This window comes from Mustela nivalis (assembly GCF_964662115.1).
Source record: "Mustela nivalis genome assembly, chromosome: 6".
In the NCBI taxonomy this organism is placed as follows: Eukaryota; Metazoa; Chordata; class Mammalia; order Carnivora; family Mustelidae; genus Mustela; species Mustela nivalis.
Genome location: NC_139025.1, coordinates 127,776,244 through 127,793,962, shown reverse-complemented (window position 1 = coordinate 127,793,962; position 17,719 = coordinate 127,776,244). Strand labels below are relative to the sequence as shown.

The 17,719-nt window shown below is 47.0% G+C and overlaps 1 protein-coding gene and 1 long non-coding RNA gene across 2 annotated transcripts in view; one reads left to right on the top strand and one right to left on the bottom strand.

Moving 5' to 3' along the window:
- Positions 1-3,112: 3,112 nt before the first annotated feature.
- LOC309867625 lies at positions 3,113-12,011 on the top strand. Its single transcript, XR_014313277.1, has 2 exons — positions 3,113-3,625; positions 5,673-12,011. It is a non-coding gene; the product is annotated as an uncharacterized lncRNA (long non-coding RNA).
- The window catches only part of CHSY1 (chondroitin sulfate synthase 1), a 70,838-nt gene continuing 62,727 nt past the window's right edge, over positions 9,609-17,719 (bottom strand). Inside the window, exon 3 of the mRNA XM_082736662.1 lies at positions 9,609-12,695. Coding sequence (XP_082592788.1) covers positions 11,106-12,695 — 1,590 coding nt within the window. The 3' untranslated portion in view covers positions 9,609-11,105. The remainder of the gene's footprint in view (positions 12,696-17,719) is intronic.

Sequence of the window (17,719 nt, the reverse complement as noted above, 5' to 3'; positions counted from 1 at the left end):
AAATAAATAAAAACAAAAAACAAAAACAAAAACAAAAAAACCTTTAAAAAAATAAATAAAATGAATAAATACATTTTTTAAAAAAAGAGGCCCAGAAGGTCACCAATATGTGACCTGAAAATGGTTTCCTGAATATGGCAAGTGGCACAATCAGACTGAGAAAGGGTGTCCCATGAAGGGAGGCCTCACAGTGAAGGACACAAGAGGGGGGCCCACAGCCAGAGTCCAGTGGCCGGGACACCTCAGGGGACATTCTGCTCTATAAAACCTCCTATATATTTGTCAGGTTTTGGTATGGGTGTTATGCTGGCCTTAATTGTTTCTGTGAGGTTGGTTATCATTGCATTTTTTTTAATGCTTACCAACAGACTTTATTTTTTAAAATTTTTTAAAATTTTTCTTTATTTTTTATTTTCTTTATTTTTTAAAACATATAATGTAGGGGCGCCTGGGTAGCTCAGTGGGTTAAAGCCTCTGCCTTCTGCTAGGGTCATTGGGATCGAGCCCTGCATTGGGATCTCTGCTTGGTGGGGAGCCTACTTCCTCCTCTCTCTTCCTGCCTGCCTCTCTGCCTACTTGTGATCTCGGTCTGTCCAATAAATAAAATCTTTTAAAAATATATATAATGTATTATTTGTGTTAGGGGAACAGGTCTGTGATTCATCAGGTTTACACCATTCACATTGTGGTTATCATTTCTTTATAAAATATTGATATATTTCACCAGGAAGCTATCTGGCCTGGAGTTTTTTCCTCTGGCCAGGTTTTTAGTTACAAACTAAATTTCCTATGGGATGAAAGACTATTCATCTCACATCAATTTTGGTTGTGTTTTTAAATGTGTCCATTTCATCTTTGTTATTGAATTTATTAGCATAAAGTTACTATTCTCTTATTCCTCTTTTAATAGCTGTAGGATCTGTAGTGACAGCCTCTCTTTCATTTCTAATATTGGTAATTTGTGTTTTGTTATCTTATTTTCTTGATCAGTTTTGCAGTGGTTTGTTAATTTCTTTAATCTTAAAAAACAAAACAAAACAAAACTTTTTGTAATTTTCAATATGCTATTACATCTTTCCAGTGAATTCTTCCTTCAGATGTTGTATTTTTCAGCATACCCATGAAATTATTTTTTCTATTTTCTATTTCTCAATTAAGATTCTCCATATAGTCATCCCTTTAATATTTTATACTTGCTGTATTAAAGACGTATCTGATAATATGCCAGATATAAAATATCTGGCTTATTTCAGGGCTATTTCTACAGCCTGAATTTTCTCTTGACCATAGGTCACTCTTCTGGTTTTTCTTTTTTTGTTTTTTTCACATATATCTCCTAATCAAAAGTTACCAGTCTGGTGTGGCAGCCAGACAACCATTAGATCTTGATAAGAAGCTCCCAGTTAAGTATTAGAACTCAGCAGGGTGTGGTGCAAAGGGGGTTCAGAATGGAAATGGGGAGCCAGACCTAAAATTCTGCCCAAGGCACTAGGAAAGATTTGACTAAGAGTGAAATTCTAGACCTCATATTTGACATTGTACAAACTCTGGAGTCTGTTATCTTCCTCTGAAGAGTGTTGATCTTTTTGACTACCTGACTGTTACATTCCTCGCTGATCATCTCGATTTTGTAGAGGCTTGTTTTTCACACTTATTGGGAGAAATATATTTTGATTTTGCCACTTTGATTTTAAACCAAAATATATTTTGATTTTGTCTTAGGATAACTCTGAGACATAGTCTTTGCTCCGAATACACAGTCCCATTTGGGGGTTTGGTGAAAATACCCAGGCGTTTGTGAGGCTCCTTCAATAAGTGGGATTCTAACTCCAAACTCTGCCTCCACTGCAGTGAGAAGCAGCTGCAATTTTCCAATTAGCTTTTCCTGCCTGACAACTGTTGCCCTACACCGTATTCCACTGAAAGCACAGTCCAGGAGGAGTTAACTCTGGGAACAGATTTGATGTGTGGATTTGGGGCTTCCCTCCTCCACATCTCCCTGCTTCCTGGGATTTCCTTCTTCCACTGCCAGCTGTTCTGTCAACTCTAAACTCCATCCTCTGACACCTCAAGCCAATAACAGCTGAACTTTCTGAATCCCTATCCTACCTCCCCTTTTCCCTCCCCCAGGCCATGGCCAGAAGGAAGCCCTCCAGAAAGAGCAGGATAAAATAACATGTGTAATTATAACAATATGTAGTTCTTGTCATTTAAAAGGCAAATCTCTTCTGGTATCTGCCTGATTTTTGTCACTCTAGTGCCTTCAAATCTTTAAATATTTTTTCTGCTTGTGTGCATGTGTGTGCACATGTGTGTGTGTACATATGTGTGTGTGTGTGTGTATGTTTGCTACTTTGTCCATAGTTTATCATCACTATCACTGGGAGAGTGAGTCTGATACAAGGCACTCCACCATTACTGGACCTTTCATTCTTCTGAATACTGTGTATTTTGAAAAAAAAAAAGAGAGAGAGAGAAGTTTTTACTGTATCTATGTTGAATTGTGTATTTGGAGAATCTTAAAAAAAATCAGCATTTAAAAAGGTAGAGAAAAAGCAAAAGATAAAGTATTTATGCATTCTGCCCTTTTCTGTGGTTCTGAAAACACCCTCATCCAGTGGGTTCCCACATCCTGGTACTCTAAATTAAGCACCGTACATTCCCTGACGAGGAGATACACTGCCTTCCCCTCCCTCCCTACCCCCTGAGACGTGGCTTTTGAAAAAAAAGGCTGATCTGGTGTGAATTTTGGATCCGCCATTTATTAGCTCGGTGACCTTGGGCAATGTCCCCTAAACTCTCTGAGCTTCCTTTCCTCCCCTATAAACTGAGGTCAGAATACTGAATCACAGGGATTGAGGGAACAGCCAAGGAAGTAACATATAAAGTGCCTGGCACTTAGTAACTCTTCCATAAATGTCCGTTTCATGATTCAAGAGGGAAAGCATTCCACGTCTCTGAAGTAAGGTTCTTGTTCTTACAGTTCTTACTGAAAGCTGTTTGATTGTTTTCACCTAAAAACTGAATGTTCCAGGCTGTCTGCATAGAAATACTTCATCTCGGTTGTTAATTCCCTTTGGCAAATAAGCCAGCCAAGAGCCTAGAATAGAAGTCAAAGGAAACGGTCGCTGGCTACACCGCACGACCGGCCGGGCTCCTGGTGACTCACAAAGGTGAGGGAGCCTGGTCTGGGCCAGTCTGCTGCGGGAGCCAGACGACCTGCAGCGGCAGATCAGAAGCCCCCAGCGAGGAGCCAGGGACTACAAAGGTGGGTAAAAGGGGCCTCGGATGGGTGTGGGGGCAGGAGGGAGCTCCACCTAAGGGGACCAGACAGGCCCAAGCCCGAGGGCCGCACCGTCACAGACCCGCACATTTGCCAGAGACGGGGCAGGACTTCCAAGCACAGAAAGCCATTTGGGCCAACTGGCCCTTTTAAGAGCAATTTCCTGTCTCCTCTTGGGTAGGGAGGCGTGGTGATGGGGGCAGGGATTGCTGAGCTCAGAAAAAGCTGGAAAGACAGAGGAGAGGCCAGCCAGGCACAGCTGCTGCCGTGGGGCAATCAGGCCTAGATGTCTGGACCGGAACCGGGACCGGGGTTGCCTCCAAGCAGAAGAGGACAGATATGGTTTGTCTTTTTTTTTTTTTTTTGAAGATTTTATTTATGGGGTGCCTGGATGGTTCAGTGGATTAAAGCCTCTGCCTTTGGCTCGGACCATGATCTCAGGGTCCTGGGATCGAGCCCCACATCGGGCTCTCTGCTCAGCAGGGAGCCTGCTTCCCCCCCTCTCTCTCTCTGCCTGCCTCTCTGCCTACTTGTGATCTCTGTCAAATAAATAAATAAAAATTTTTTTTTAAGATTTTATTTATTTGACAGACAGAAATCACAAATCTGGGGCTGGACAGGGCTCTCCTATCCTGCCAGGCGGGCGGGCCGTAAACGTCCCATCCTCTTGAGGCTGTGGCCCAGCCAGGGACAGCCCTAATCACCGGCTCAGAGAAACTGGGCCTGACGAGTTTTTGCCGGAAGGCACGTCCTTTGGGGAGCAGGAAAGGCCCATCCCCAAATCTAATTTAAAAGAAGGCCCATGAATCAGGACCTCAGCTGCTCATTGCCAATGACTGTATGGTGAGCCACCTCAGCCCTCTGTCCTCTCCAGCCCGGGACAAGCTTTCCTTGAGCCCAAGACTGGTTCTCAGAGATCTCTGGCTCACTGGGGCTGACAGAGAGGGGTCTCCCGCACTCCTTCGCTAACTAGGAGACGCCACACGCACATCTCCCTTCATCTCCGGCTCTCCAAGCCCAGGCCCTAAACCAGCCCATGGCCAGTACCACCTTCAAATCTAGTCGTGAGTTTTGGCTTCCAAGCAGTTGCCAAGTGACAATAAATTGTATTTATGACAATACATAACGAGTGCTCCGAACCTGCTCAGAACATGGGAGAGTGCTTGGTGGCTTCATCTTTGAACACTGAAACGGATTCAAACGTACACGCTGCCCCCCTCCCCAAAATGCAGACTCCCTTCCGGCCGCATGTGCAGAGGGAGGCTTGGTGTCTCAGGTCACGTCCATACCTCCCACCGGCTTGTGAAGTCTTCAAAGGGCCGCTCTTATCACAAGCCAGCCAGGCCCCCTCCTGACCCCTGCCCTCTGGTCCCCTGGGAAGAAAGCCTGTGGCCTGGGAGATGGAGAAATGTACCTTGTTCCCAAACAGGCCATCCGTCTGGGGCTCGCCTCCCTTCAGCCACTGATTCATCCCTAAATCCGTCTGCCTTTTCTCTCACTTTGGAGTGACTCAGCGGGGCAGTCACCAAGTTGGGTTTGTGGTCCTTCAGTTCTCACGGGATGGTGGAACCAAGATTCCGGGTGCGACGTTCCCTTAGTCTTTCTTAAAGGTCATTTCGCTGAGTTCAAGTTTTTTTTTTTTTTTAAAGGTTTTATTTATTTATTTAAGGTTTTATTTATACAAAATGTCAAGGTTCACCACGTCCCATACCAAATAGCTTCGTGTTAAGTCAGAAATAGCCAAACACCTGGTCCTTCACCCCTAGAGGTAGATGTCCCACTTCTGGAAATCTGCAAGTATGATGGTCCAAGGACAAAACGGGCTGTGTGCCAGCAACGCTGCCTGCATTGTTTGTTATTGTGGATAGAATACGGGGCACTCAATGTGGTCGACATTGGGAAAGTTCTCAACTCTACCGGAGACAGCAGCCATTGATGATAATTTCCAACGACCGAAAGAGGGGTTTTAAGGGTGCGATGGAGGAGCAGGAGCAAGTTGCTACACTGCATGTACACCGTGGCCTCAAAAATCTATGTTACAAAAACCCCAGAGGAATTTGCCAAAGCGGGAACAGGATGGTGGAAGAGGAAGTTCTTTCCTTCTTGACTCAACTTCTCAGTATGCATATTTTCATACAATGATTAATGACACGGTTATTCACACAGGAGATGGACTTAAAAAATACAAAATGCTTCCTTTCCAGCTCCTTGAATGTGTAATTTAGGAAATGTCTAGCTTTCAGAGGGCATTTGGAGACTGTGAGTAAGAGTTCCCCTTTAGTTCTGTAGCAGGAAGTGAGCCTTTGCCTATATACCTGAACCTCATTCAGAATTATATACACATAAAGGTATCTTTGAGATTTGGCTAAAAGTGTTTTCCTTTCTCCAGTGGGAACGTGTGGGCCGCATCGAGCTAGGCACGAGGCGAGCTGTGGCCCAATTCGGGTGGTGATCCCCGGTAAATCAGCAAGAGGAAAGGTGGTAGCCCAGAGGTGTCGCTGGCTTAATTGTGACAAACTGCTGGATGGAGAGAAATTCATCACAGATGCCTCGGCCCCCTTTAAACAGATTCCAGAGCTTGTCTAATTTGCATTATTAAATGACTTGATGAATTTCTTGTTACATTTTCTCATTAGAAATCAGTCAGGCATGACAACTCGTTTTAAAGGAAATGCAGCTAGAACGTTCTTTAAAGGACAAAATTTGGATTTTGACTGTCGTAGTAAGACAGGAAAACCGTCATAACCGGAATATAATACATGGCAAATTAATGCACTGAAAAAGTATCTGACGACAGGCATGTAAGTGGTTTTGCTGCCCTCATGGCAAACCAGTCCCTAATCTCACTGGCCTTTTGGTTTCTGGTTGGAGATGTTTCCATTCCCACCTCCCTATCCCTCCACCAGCCCCATGCATCCCTGCAAAAAGCTCCAAACCCTGAAGCACAGCAAAACTAACAGTAGGTTTTCAAACTAACAGTAGGTTTTCACGAACTGAAGTCATAGAAAACGAGTTGTTGTAATCTGATCTGATGCATTGCAACATTGACACTTTCGCTGCATTTATAACCAGTTTGACTAAGCAGGTTTGGTAGGAGCAGCCTTTTCCTTCAAGTGGAACAGAAGCCCATCCTTCGAGGGCTTGGGAAAGCATAGCGGGACCCACGGCGGTACGCAGAGAGCTCTATGCAGCCACGTTAGCAGACAGATCCCCCCTCCCCCCCCCCCCGCAGGCCCCCAGTCACTGGGGCACATAAGCTCCTTTGCAGCAGAGATTACAGCAATTTGTACGCAGTGACACAGCTTAATCCCCCAGGGCAGATGCCAGCGCAGGTGCAGGAGGGCTGGCCATCATTTCTCTCCATGACAAGAAAGCACAAGGAAGAGAGGTGGAAATCTGGGGCCAGCGCAGCATCCCTGGGCAGCTGAGAGAGTCCGGTGGGCAGGCAGTCCCGCAGGCGTTCGCCTTCCTGGAGGAAGACGCTGGCATCAGCAGGCCTCTGAAAACCCACCATTCCCCTTCCCTGTTGTCCTCCTCCAGCTGACCCTTCAAGGGCATAGGATTGAGGCAAACCGTAACTGTCATGCTCGATCACACACGACAAAGGGTCCACGTCCCTTGTCTGTGGGGACTAAAGACTCATGTTAGCCGTGTCCCCTGCACCTGTGGCAGATAAAGCACAAGCCCGCTGAGCCAGGGCTGAGGCTTGGTGAGCTTCGTTGAGAGGACAGGTCAAAAGGCTAGGCAGGAAGGGGGCACAGAGATAGAGAACTTGACCCACTGGGCTGGTGGAGCTCGGGAGACTAAAGAAAGCCATTTTGGAGGGTCAGGGCTACTTCTGTGCCCTGAACTCAGGAAGGGTCCCAGCTGTGGTGCGCCAGCAACACCTGCCCCTTCTGCTCTCAGCATTTGGCAAGAGGGAACGCACCTCCCTCACTCCCAGGCTGCCAGCTTTGCAGCCAAAGGGGGACTGTCCCATGACGTGTACTTTGTGACTGCAGCCCTGTCTCCAAACATCAAAGTCCTGGGATGCTAGGGTTTGTGGGCATACTGTGGCCTCATGTTGGCCCAGAAGAGCAGTGCTGGGAAAGCGATCCCATCTCCCAGAGGAGAGGTGCCCTCCACGTCTACTCTGCGAGACAGGACTCTCCTACTCCCATCAGGCAGGGCTCCCACGCCATGCGCACACCCACAAGGCTTGGGAAGCCCACTCGGCCCTGCCTTGCTCTACAGAAACATGTCTGCCAGGTCATCAGAGCTCCAGGTCCCTCTGTCCAGCAGCAAGAGGCTCACTGGGGCCCTCCTGAACAAGCAAACAAGCATGTGGTTCTCATTTGCATAAATGGTTTAAAATGCTACCGACCTAGCTCATCTAGGGTTTACCTGGCCCCTTCTCCACCAGGCTACACAGACCTGGTAGTTCTTCATGGGAGGGCCCCCAGGGCTGGATGGCTGGAGGGAGCAGGAAGGCTCCATTTCGTGCCTCTGCACCCGCGTGACCTTCCCCCTTCCAACCATGCTCCCCAGGAGTCTTCCTTTTTAAGGGCTGTTAACAGGAGTTATCTGGTTTGTGGGGTTATGGGCCCTTTCAATACTTTTCTGTATTTAAAATACAGTAATGCACACGAAGTATAAAGTAACAAGTGAAACAAAGAGCACAACCGGAAAGCCTTCAGAGCTTTGGGAGAAGCAGCCATTATTTCCAGGTCACGAGTGTGCGTGGGCCACATGGCCACAGTGAATGCAGTGGCGGGGAGGCGGGCCACGTGGACTTTCCACTGCAAGTAACACACAAGATGGAGAGGTGTGCGCTAATGCCAAGGCTGGGGACAGTGGAGGACACGGTCATCCTAGACAAGAGGGCTCGACATGCCTGGGGACCAGGGGAAGAGTCCAGTGATGAAGATGTGATCACATGACCACAGAATTAAGTCCTGCCATGTCACCTCTGCACTGAAAGGGTCCGGGGAGGCACCAGTGTGGATGACGGGAGAGTTTCAGTTGGCTCCTGGAGTATCAGTCCAGTAGGCCAGCAGAGTGGTGTGCAGGGAGAGTTCCAGACTGAGGTCTGCAGGAAAGACCCTGATGTCCCCATGAACTCAGGAGCCCGGTTTGGTTGGAGGGGGTTCCTGAGGGGGCCTCCAGGGCTCACTTTCTGGGCAGGAAGGCATTCAGGGACCCTGGCCCAGCTGAACGAGGAGAGGCCAGGAGGAAAGGGAACCAGGAGAACAGTGGGCGCAGAGCCCAGGTGTGGCAGGACCAGGGGAGGGGACCAGAAGGAAAGGGTTCAGCAGCCTTTCTATTTTTTTTTTTTAAGACTCCATTTATTTATTTGAGAGAGGGGAGAGAGAGAGAGGGAGCATGCAGGGGTGAAAGGTAGAAGGTGAAGAACAAGCAGACTGCCCACTGAGCGGGGAGCCCAATGTGGGGCTCCACCCCGAGATCATGACCTGAGCTGAAGGCAGATGCTTAACCGAATGAGCCACCCCGGTGCCCCTCAGCGGAAATCTTGAGGAAGGGAGGGCAACACCTCCATAAATATCCACATGGCATCAGGAAGAGGAACAGACGAGCAAGAGTGGGAGTAGGAAGGAAATGGTGAACTTTAACAAAGCATCACCATGATGCTGGACAGACATTCAAGCTCGACAAGGCCACGGCTCATACACACCCCGTCCTAAATCCCGACGGCTGGCTATTATGATAGAGAATTTAAATTACTTTGTCATCAAGGTGTATACTGTGCTCTTCTTTACTGAGGAATAAAAATGTGCTTCTTTCCAAAGAAAAACTAAACAATCCCACCAAGTAAATGACAATTAGGCTGAATGACAGCAATTCCTACTGAGAGCACGATGTTATTATACTGGGCCTCAACTGTCATTACACGCTAAGTAGCTGTCCTGGAAGGGGGACTGGCTTCCACGAAGCCTGCTACCTTGACATCAAAGGTCTTACTTTTTTTGATTCTTGGATTATATATCACTGTACACAATTTATCCGGTAGTTAGATCTATCCTAAAGCCCCGAGAGCGTTCGAGCACACAGCCTCACGTGGGCGGCTGTTACGATGCCGGCTCTAATGGGCCCAGCCGGGCCCACCCTGGGGGCAGGAAGGCGCATGCGTGCAAAGAAGCCAGATGAGGCTGAGAATGGGTTTGAAGACCCTGGTTCTAGGGAACACAGATTCGGCAAGCTGAGGAGGAACATGGCACAAATTCATTCCACGGGAAAACAGAGGACGAGGCACTTGGAAGACCCATTCCACACCCAAACTGCAGTCTACACAAAATGTTCCCTCAAATAACTTGGAAACCTTTAGAAATCAGTGTTTCAGTTTTTTACTCTCCAAATGTAATACAATTCTTTAGCTAAAATGGGAGTAATGAGACAAAATGGTCCTGAAAAGTACAATAGAAAAATACTGTTCACTGGTTTATTTTCCCGAATGAGAAATAGACTATTTACAAATGAGCAGATCTCCAACGATGTGCATTAAAATGGCAAGTCTATTACTGACTGAAATCTAAATGAAAAAAAAAAAATTTATTAAGGCACATTTGATCCGTGAGTTGAAAACAAACAAAAGGTTCTGGTGTCAAGACAGACTTCATTTCACTTTTGTCCCCAAAACATGCGAGCACCGAAATTGTCAAAGAACACTTAGTATTTAGTAAAACAGGAAGGAATGTAAAAATTGAGGAGGGAAAAAGCGTTTTCAAAAGGAAATCTTTGGAGATCAGTTTACTGCAAATAAAAGAACACTAAACACACTCCTGATACACATAAATACTAATAACTAACAGGTACTGGAGAAATGACAGAGCTCTAAACAATGGATATTAAATAAATTAAAGGTATTTCGGATACAAAGAATAAAACAAAACAGTAATTAAAGAATGAAACAACCATCTCCACCAATAATGTAACACAGACAAGATGAAGTGAACAAAACCAAAATACATTTTCCCCCAATGCTTCCATTAGGGCGGGTTTTTGTTTCTGTTTTAGCTTGTGTACGTTAGATTTATTACAATAATTCTTCTTTGTCATTCTGAATATTAAGAATAGTTTACCCTTTAAAGACAAGGGTCAGGAGGAGGAAAAAAAAAAAACCAAAACAAAAAGACAACAAATCCTTCTTGGAATTGAATGCCAGGTCCGTTAGGCCACACGAACGTGAACGATCACAAGAACAGCCACACATCTAACTGTGCCGCTCCTTCTCCCCCTGCTTTTAAAACAATACGTGACCATGATGAGCACAAGTTTGGGGGAAAGAATCAATTTCGGAACGCTCTCCCGATGGTGATGATATGGCTATTAATCACATTTCGTTATTTTACAATTGGAACACAAAATGGCTTGGGGAAAAAAATAATTGTCATTAAAAAAAAAAAGACAAAAGGTAGAATCTGTGCAATGTTAACAGTTACAACAAAACATTTACCAGAGTTACAGTGTTCTGTTACAATAATACTTTGCAGAACGGTCATGTTTTCTGCCAGAGGACTGGTCGGGGGGTGGGGGAGTCGTCTGAAAAGGAAATGCGTAAAAGAACAAAACCAAACAAGCTTTGTTCATCAGGTACATTTCAAGTCATCATTAAGCAGGTCTGCTACACAATGTTCAGCAAAAAAAATGTGTTCAAAGGCAAACATGATCACATTTTTGTTCAAAAAGCTCAATCATCAAGGAGTCCTTTGTAAGAAAATCATGTGTAAAATATATCCTTGTATGGACTTCAAAAACTGATCATACAAAAAAATTTTTGAAAAATAAATTAGATAATTAAAAACGTCTCTTCCAGCAGAGCTAGACGTTAGGCTGTCCTCATGGAGCCATTATTGCTGTTTTTACTGTAACTTGGGTCATGTTTTTCCAGCCACATCTCAGCTAGCTGCTGCGTGGACCCATATGTGGACGCTTTGGACCCCAAACACATTTTGTACTGTTTGGGATCGAGATTGGGATCACAAAAGACGGGATGGTGGACATGGACCACTCCTACTTCTTGGCTTCTGAATGTCTTCAAACCTGCCTGGACAACCTTGTTGAAAAGGTCCACATCCTCGAGCCCCCAGCCCTGGATGGAAATGTCAAAGCCACCGACTCGGACAAGATCGCCCTTGTAAATGCAAGTAATGCCAAACCCATAGTTTCTCCAGAAGCCAGTTTTCTGAGTGAAGGCAAAATGGTTATCGCTGGGAGCTTTCCCACTATAAACAATCTTTGGATCGTACTGGCTAAAGATGATTGGAAAATAGATTTGTTGGCCCAGAACTGTATTTGCTCGACACCGCTGAAGGAACTCTGTAGTAAACACGAGGTCAACGTCACAGAAAAACAGCAAAGATTCGTTATTGAACTGGGAAGACCCCACTTCAAGGGCCAGAGCTCTCGAAAACTCTCCAGACACGGGCAGAATCTGCATGTCCGCTTTGGGGTACTTGATGCGATAATCTCTCATGAGTTCGACTTGTTTGGCCTTGTCGGGGTTGGAGTCAGAATTGAAAAGCAGAACCACGAGCTTGACGTTCTGATTGGGAATGAGACATGTCTTCTCAAAGTTTCCCATAAATCTCACAAACATGTCAAAACGCCCAGACAACGGAATCAAGATATTTATCTTTTTCTCTTTGGGTTCTTTGTGCTCGTTCTTTGACCCAGAGAGCTGAAAGGGTACGAGCTTCTTGAGGGAATTGGAGAGAAAGGACAAGGACCCGGACTCCTGATTGATCTTGCTGGCCAGCTCTGCGGCGTCCAGCTCCTCGTGCTCCACGAACTGGATCCTGCTGAAGGTCTGCTGCAGGTACGCGTGTCTCCGCACGGGCACGGTCATCTTCTTCCCCTTGTGCTTCCTGTAGAGGAGCAGCAGGTCCAGGACATACTCGGCCCCATACATGGGGTTCACCCGGCGGTAGCCGTACTGTATCTCCTTGAAGTCGATGATGCGCCCTCTGGTCTTGGCATTGGCGTTGATCATCTCCATGACCTGCATGACGATGTCATCCAGGGCCTCCCGCTGGGCGGAGTCCATGCCTCTGCGAGGGGGCTGGCCCTCGGCCGCTGAGTACAAGTACTTGCCGGTCAGAAACTCCCACTCCAGAATCTCCTCCCGCTGGCGGGGCTGGAAGCGCATGAAGGAAGGCGGGATCCCCAGCTGGAGGTCCTCCTTGGGAACCTGAGTGTTGCTGTACCGGCCCATGAGCACGACCTCCCGGTGCAGCTGGACCGTGCGGTGGCGCAGCTCGGCGATCCTGCGGCTCAGCACGTAACTATGCAGCCGGTACTGGTAGGGCGGGCTTTTGTTGGGGTGCAGGGTGATGGCTCGGTGGATTTTACTGTTATGGAGATCCCGAATGTAGCCCTTCTTGTTCTGTTCATAATTCTCATAAAAAAGCTGCTGCATCTGTTAAGAGAATAAACACAGAAATATGGCTGTTTTAGTGTTATGTGACTCTGTCCCTCTATTTCTACTGTTCCTTACACACCTACACGGTCTTTAAAAAAAAAAAAACCAGAACTCTCAATATCAGAAATCTTTGCAAATGAGCCACAGCATACCGGAGGCCTGAGGTAAAAGCCAGGTCTCCCGCAGTCCAATGAGATGAGAAGAAGAAGAAATGCAAACTGCTTCAAGAAAGAAGGCTCATTGATAAGCAGAGCTGGCCGACAGAATTCTGTGGGCAAACAGAAGTGTGAGAAAGTTTTCTTACAGGAAAAGGGTGATCCTGAGACCGCAGGGCACCGAGTGCACGCACCTGGAGGAAAGGCCCTCTGCGTCCCCACCAAGCCCCTGCAAGGAACCCAAGCGCCAAGGCCCCCTCCCCTCACTGAAGGCTGGCACCCAACAGGAGCCGCCATCCTTCTGGAACAGCAGACCCTGCAGCGGCGCGCTGTAGGAATAAACTGCACTGACAGAGTGAAAAGGAAAGCTCCCGGAATACGACCTGACCCAGGATTAGTGCCGCTGCCAGTGAGCTAAAGAGAAGGAAAGAGAAGAGGCCGGCCATCGGGAGGGGGATGCCATCTGTGACACCCAGACGTGCTGAAAATCCTTTCAAATGCTTGCAAGTTCCTGTGTCAAGTGCGCCCCTCCCCCGCAGCCTCTGTGTAGGCACTGGTGGAGGGTTGGGGTTGGGGGCAAGGGGTGTGTCCTCTGTGCTCAGCACCAGCACAGCCACAGGCTCAGAGTGTTGAGTAAGAGGCAGGCAATGGGAGGGGACTCATTATTCCACCATCCCGCCCCCTGTCCTATGATACAGGTTTGGGGGCAGGGAGGACAAAGGGTGGCAGTCCATCAGCCCCAACGGGGGCATGTTCCCTCAAGTCAGACAGGGAACGTACTTAATTCCCTTGTATATCCGAGCAACAAGATGATTGGTGAATGTCTACAACACCTTCTAGAAGAAAGAATAAAAATCTACAAAAATCATTACAATGAGTCCCGTTGCATTTGTGGCTCATTTTGGGGTTTTGTTCACATTGCTAAATACTAACTCTTGATAGGGTGATATGTATTTGAACCAGGCAGTTTACTTATTTACCTTTGGAAAGTCCTATTTTTTACTTTTTTCTTTCCCGCCACATAGCAATCACCGTAACAGAAAAGCGCAGGTTAGCATTTTTACATCCCATTTTCTTCTATGCAATACTACAGGCTACTACTAAATAAAGCCAGTAAGAATAAAAAGAAGGGAAACACTTCAAGGAAGAGATAGAGGAATGCACGCCAGGTTCTGTGCGAGGCCTCCAGCCACATCCACTTGCTCGCTTCATTCTCAGGGACCTGAGAGTCTGGCGAAAGCTGACCTTCTCAAGGTCAGCTCTCTCCTCTCCTGGACACCTGCGAGGTCTGTCCACAGACTAGGACTTGGCATGGAATGCCAACATCTCAGAAAGGCCCTCACTCTTTTCAACTTTGCTTCCCACATGGTCTGTGATCAACACAGGACAAGGAGACATGGAATTAGCCGCTCAAATCATTTCTAAATTTTGCAATTAATTAGAAAAGGCAGTCAAAGTTTAAAAAAAGAACGGAAGCGCAGCATATCCAGCCCTGGAGAACAGCCCCGCCTCTCAGCGTGCCTGGAGGCAAAGGGCAAACGCAGGATGCGCAGGATGCGCAGGACCCCCGTGCAGAGGCTGCTCTTGGCCTCTGTTCCCAGCGGAGGGCAGCCAGCACGGGTGGCGCCTCCCCACACCTCTGATCTACAGGAAGCTGCAGGACAGCCCGAAGCAAAGCAGCAGTCTGGGGTTTGCTTAGTTGGGAAAGCGTGAAGCAAGGGAGGTCTGAGCTCCTCCAAGGCCTGGCTATAAGGCCACAGACATGAGCACGGAGAAAAACTACAGTAACGTAAATACCCCATGACAGGGGCTGGACAAGAACCTGATCATGTGCCTTTCTTTTTATATGGGTGACAACAAAAGAGGTTTCAGGAACTTCCTGCCCCAGGAGTTCACATTCATCTTCCAGCCAGACTGCCTCCTGGGTGCCAACTGAATGGCTGCAAGGGGACAAGTGAGTGTCCCGTGAGGTTGCCAAGCCAGGAGAAATGAAATCTGCCCACAGGTTCTAAGGTCCCACCCTTTACCCCCTGCATGACCGCATGCCCCAACAGGAGCCTGGAGGCCCTTCTTCCAGTTTTCGCAAGGTCAGCCTTCAGGACATGCATCCCACAGTGGGTGTGCTATCTGATCCCCAAACCTGCCTGAGGACACGGCCTGGGTGCGGGGGGGTGTGTGGGGGGGGTGGTGGTGCGCTGCAGCGAACAGACTATGCAAAGGCCACAGCCAAGAAATCAGCACCAGCTCAAGGCCCTTCCACCTTCCACCACAGCCAAGAAATCAGCACCAGCTCAAGGCTCCACAACTAGAACCAGTAAAATAACTACTGCATGCAAGATGATGGAGGGCTACGTAATAGTTTTATAGATATTTGTTATAATTACATATTATTTTCATTTTGTCTGCTTATAATTTCCAAATTTCTAACAGTGAGCATGAAGGACCATGACTTGTTTTAAAGGTCCCTCCATTTCCAAGAATGTGAACACACTGAACCTTACAGGTTGCTTTTCAAAATTAGGTCAGAACAGCCCACCCAGCCCAACAAGAGAAACAAAAGACAAACCTAGAAGGCATCCACACAGAAGATAATACACCCATGCAACCAAAACTGAATACTATAAGAAAATCAGAAAACCAAAAAGGCTCTTGAAAATCAACATAAACTAGCAGCACAAAAAAAGAAGAGTAAAATTTGAAAATAAAGTTAAAGAATATCCCAGAAAACAAAAATGATAACAAAACCAGAAAACAGAAAAGTATTCATTCTACCACAAGAAAGTACACCAGGGGAGAAAATAACAATACAGAAAATGGGTTCAGAATAAAAGAACTAGTTGCCTGAATTAAATCCCAATCACCTGGTAGAAAGAATACAAATTCAGAACACCACAAAGAAAGCACTCTGAAAACTTCCCAAGATAAGAAAAAAAGGCCATCTAGAAATAAGAGGGAGTGAAAATTATTCCCAACGTACAATTCTCCTCTTAACCAAATGATCCATGAAGCAGGAGGGCAGAAGAGAGATTTTCAGGCAGTGGAGGACGGTCCTACCTTGTACTCAGCCTTTCCCAGCTCTGGAAGGATGTGCCCTTCTAGAATGAGGGAATATATCGGAAAGGACGATCACACAGCATCCTGGAAACAAGGGGTACGACAGAGAAGAAAGAGCGCCTAGAACGACAATGCAAGGAGGTCCCACAAGGAGAGTATAGTGGACTGGGATGTCCGCACGCCCCAGATTCACACGCTGAGGCGCTCTCAGTGTGAGGGTGTGTGGTGTGGCCCTTGGAAGGGAACTGAGAAGAGGCTGTAGGGGGGGCTCCCACGGTGGGATGGGGGCCAGATAGGGCTTTGAGACGGCACCAGAGCACTCTCTCCCCACCATGGCAGGATGCAGCAAGAAAGCAGCTCTGTAAACCAGGCAGAGGGTCCTTCCCAGACCCTGACCCTAGGGACGCCTCCACCTCGGACGTCCAGCCCCCAGCACGGGGAGAAATACATGTCTGCGGCATCGGCCACCCTGTCCACCGAACTTTCGTTCTGGCAGCCCGAACAGACAGGAGAGGCAGAGGGCTCCAGAGCGGGCTGAGGGAACCAGCGCACGCACGCTCACGACCTTTATGTTCAGAGTCTAGCTCAGGCCTGACACGAGACACTCGGCAGATATTTGGTGAACTTACGGCAAACAGTAAAGTCTTTAGCACAGCAGGTATCAAGAAAATGCTGCATGATTTCAATGCAGAAGAGCACAGCTGATGAAGACTGACAGATAGGATAACTAAGTGGTAACTAATATACCGGGACAGGGCTGGGGTCCTCTGGCTAGAATATATTTTTAAATGCAAAAATCAGCAGTATATTTGAGGAAAAATAAATATCCTTCCAGATAAAGGATGTAGTTGTTATTTGTCCTTTACTCTCTAGAAAACCAAACAGATAACTGCACATCTTACTCTCGGCTATCAAAACCCCACCCGCGGCAAGCGAGCTCCAAGGTCTGGTGTGGAGTGCAGGGTCTGCCATGTGTCACTGGTTCTTCTTACCCACTCCCAGGACACCACAACCCCAAGCATTTTTCAGGACTATGTTTCTCAACGTCTTTTTTTTTTTTTTTTAAGTTGACAGGCAGAGATCACAAGTAGACAGAGAGGCAGACAGAGAGAATGAGAGGAGGAAGCAGGCTTGCTGCGGAGCAAAGAGCCTGATGCAGGACTTGATCCCAGGACCCTGAGATCATGACCTGAGCTGAAAGCAGAGGCTTTAACCCACTGAGCGACCCAGGTGCCCCTCTAAACATCTTTTAGAAGCTGTCTGAGGCCACGACTTTCACAGTAACTGACGTTTAGGTAAGCTTTACCGGAAACACAGCATGTGTGTGCTAAAGGGATAAACACAAAGAAAAGAAAATTGCTGACAATGACTAACCGGGTTTTATGAAAGCCTTAAACCCCCTGGAGCCATTAGAGACCAAGATCGTGAACTGTAGTAAAGTTGTTGTAGGCACCTTCTGGCTAACCTCCACCAGTCTGAATGAATGTTGTTATATCCTTTTTTTTTATAGGACACATTTACTATTAATAATTTATTATTTATATAGGGATATATAAATATCTCTCGTAATTGACACTGCACCCAGCCTCGTACAGATATATGGTGTAGGTATTTTTTTTTAAATGAAATCTTTTGCAAGACGAGAGAAAGGGGTGGGGAGCGTGCAGGCATACACAAGTGCAAGCACGTGTGTGTTTGGGGGAAAGCACTTGTTTTGTTACAAATAAGGCCAAGTCTATGTCCAGACTAGCTGGTGCCCTCCTCTCCTGCATCACCCTAATATCACTACAAAATAAACATTTTCAACAAAGA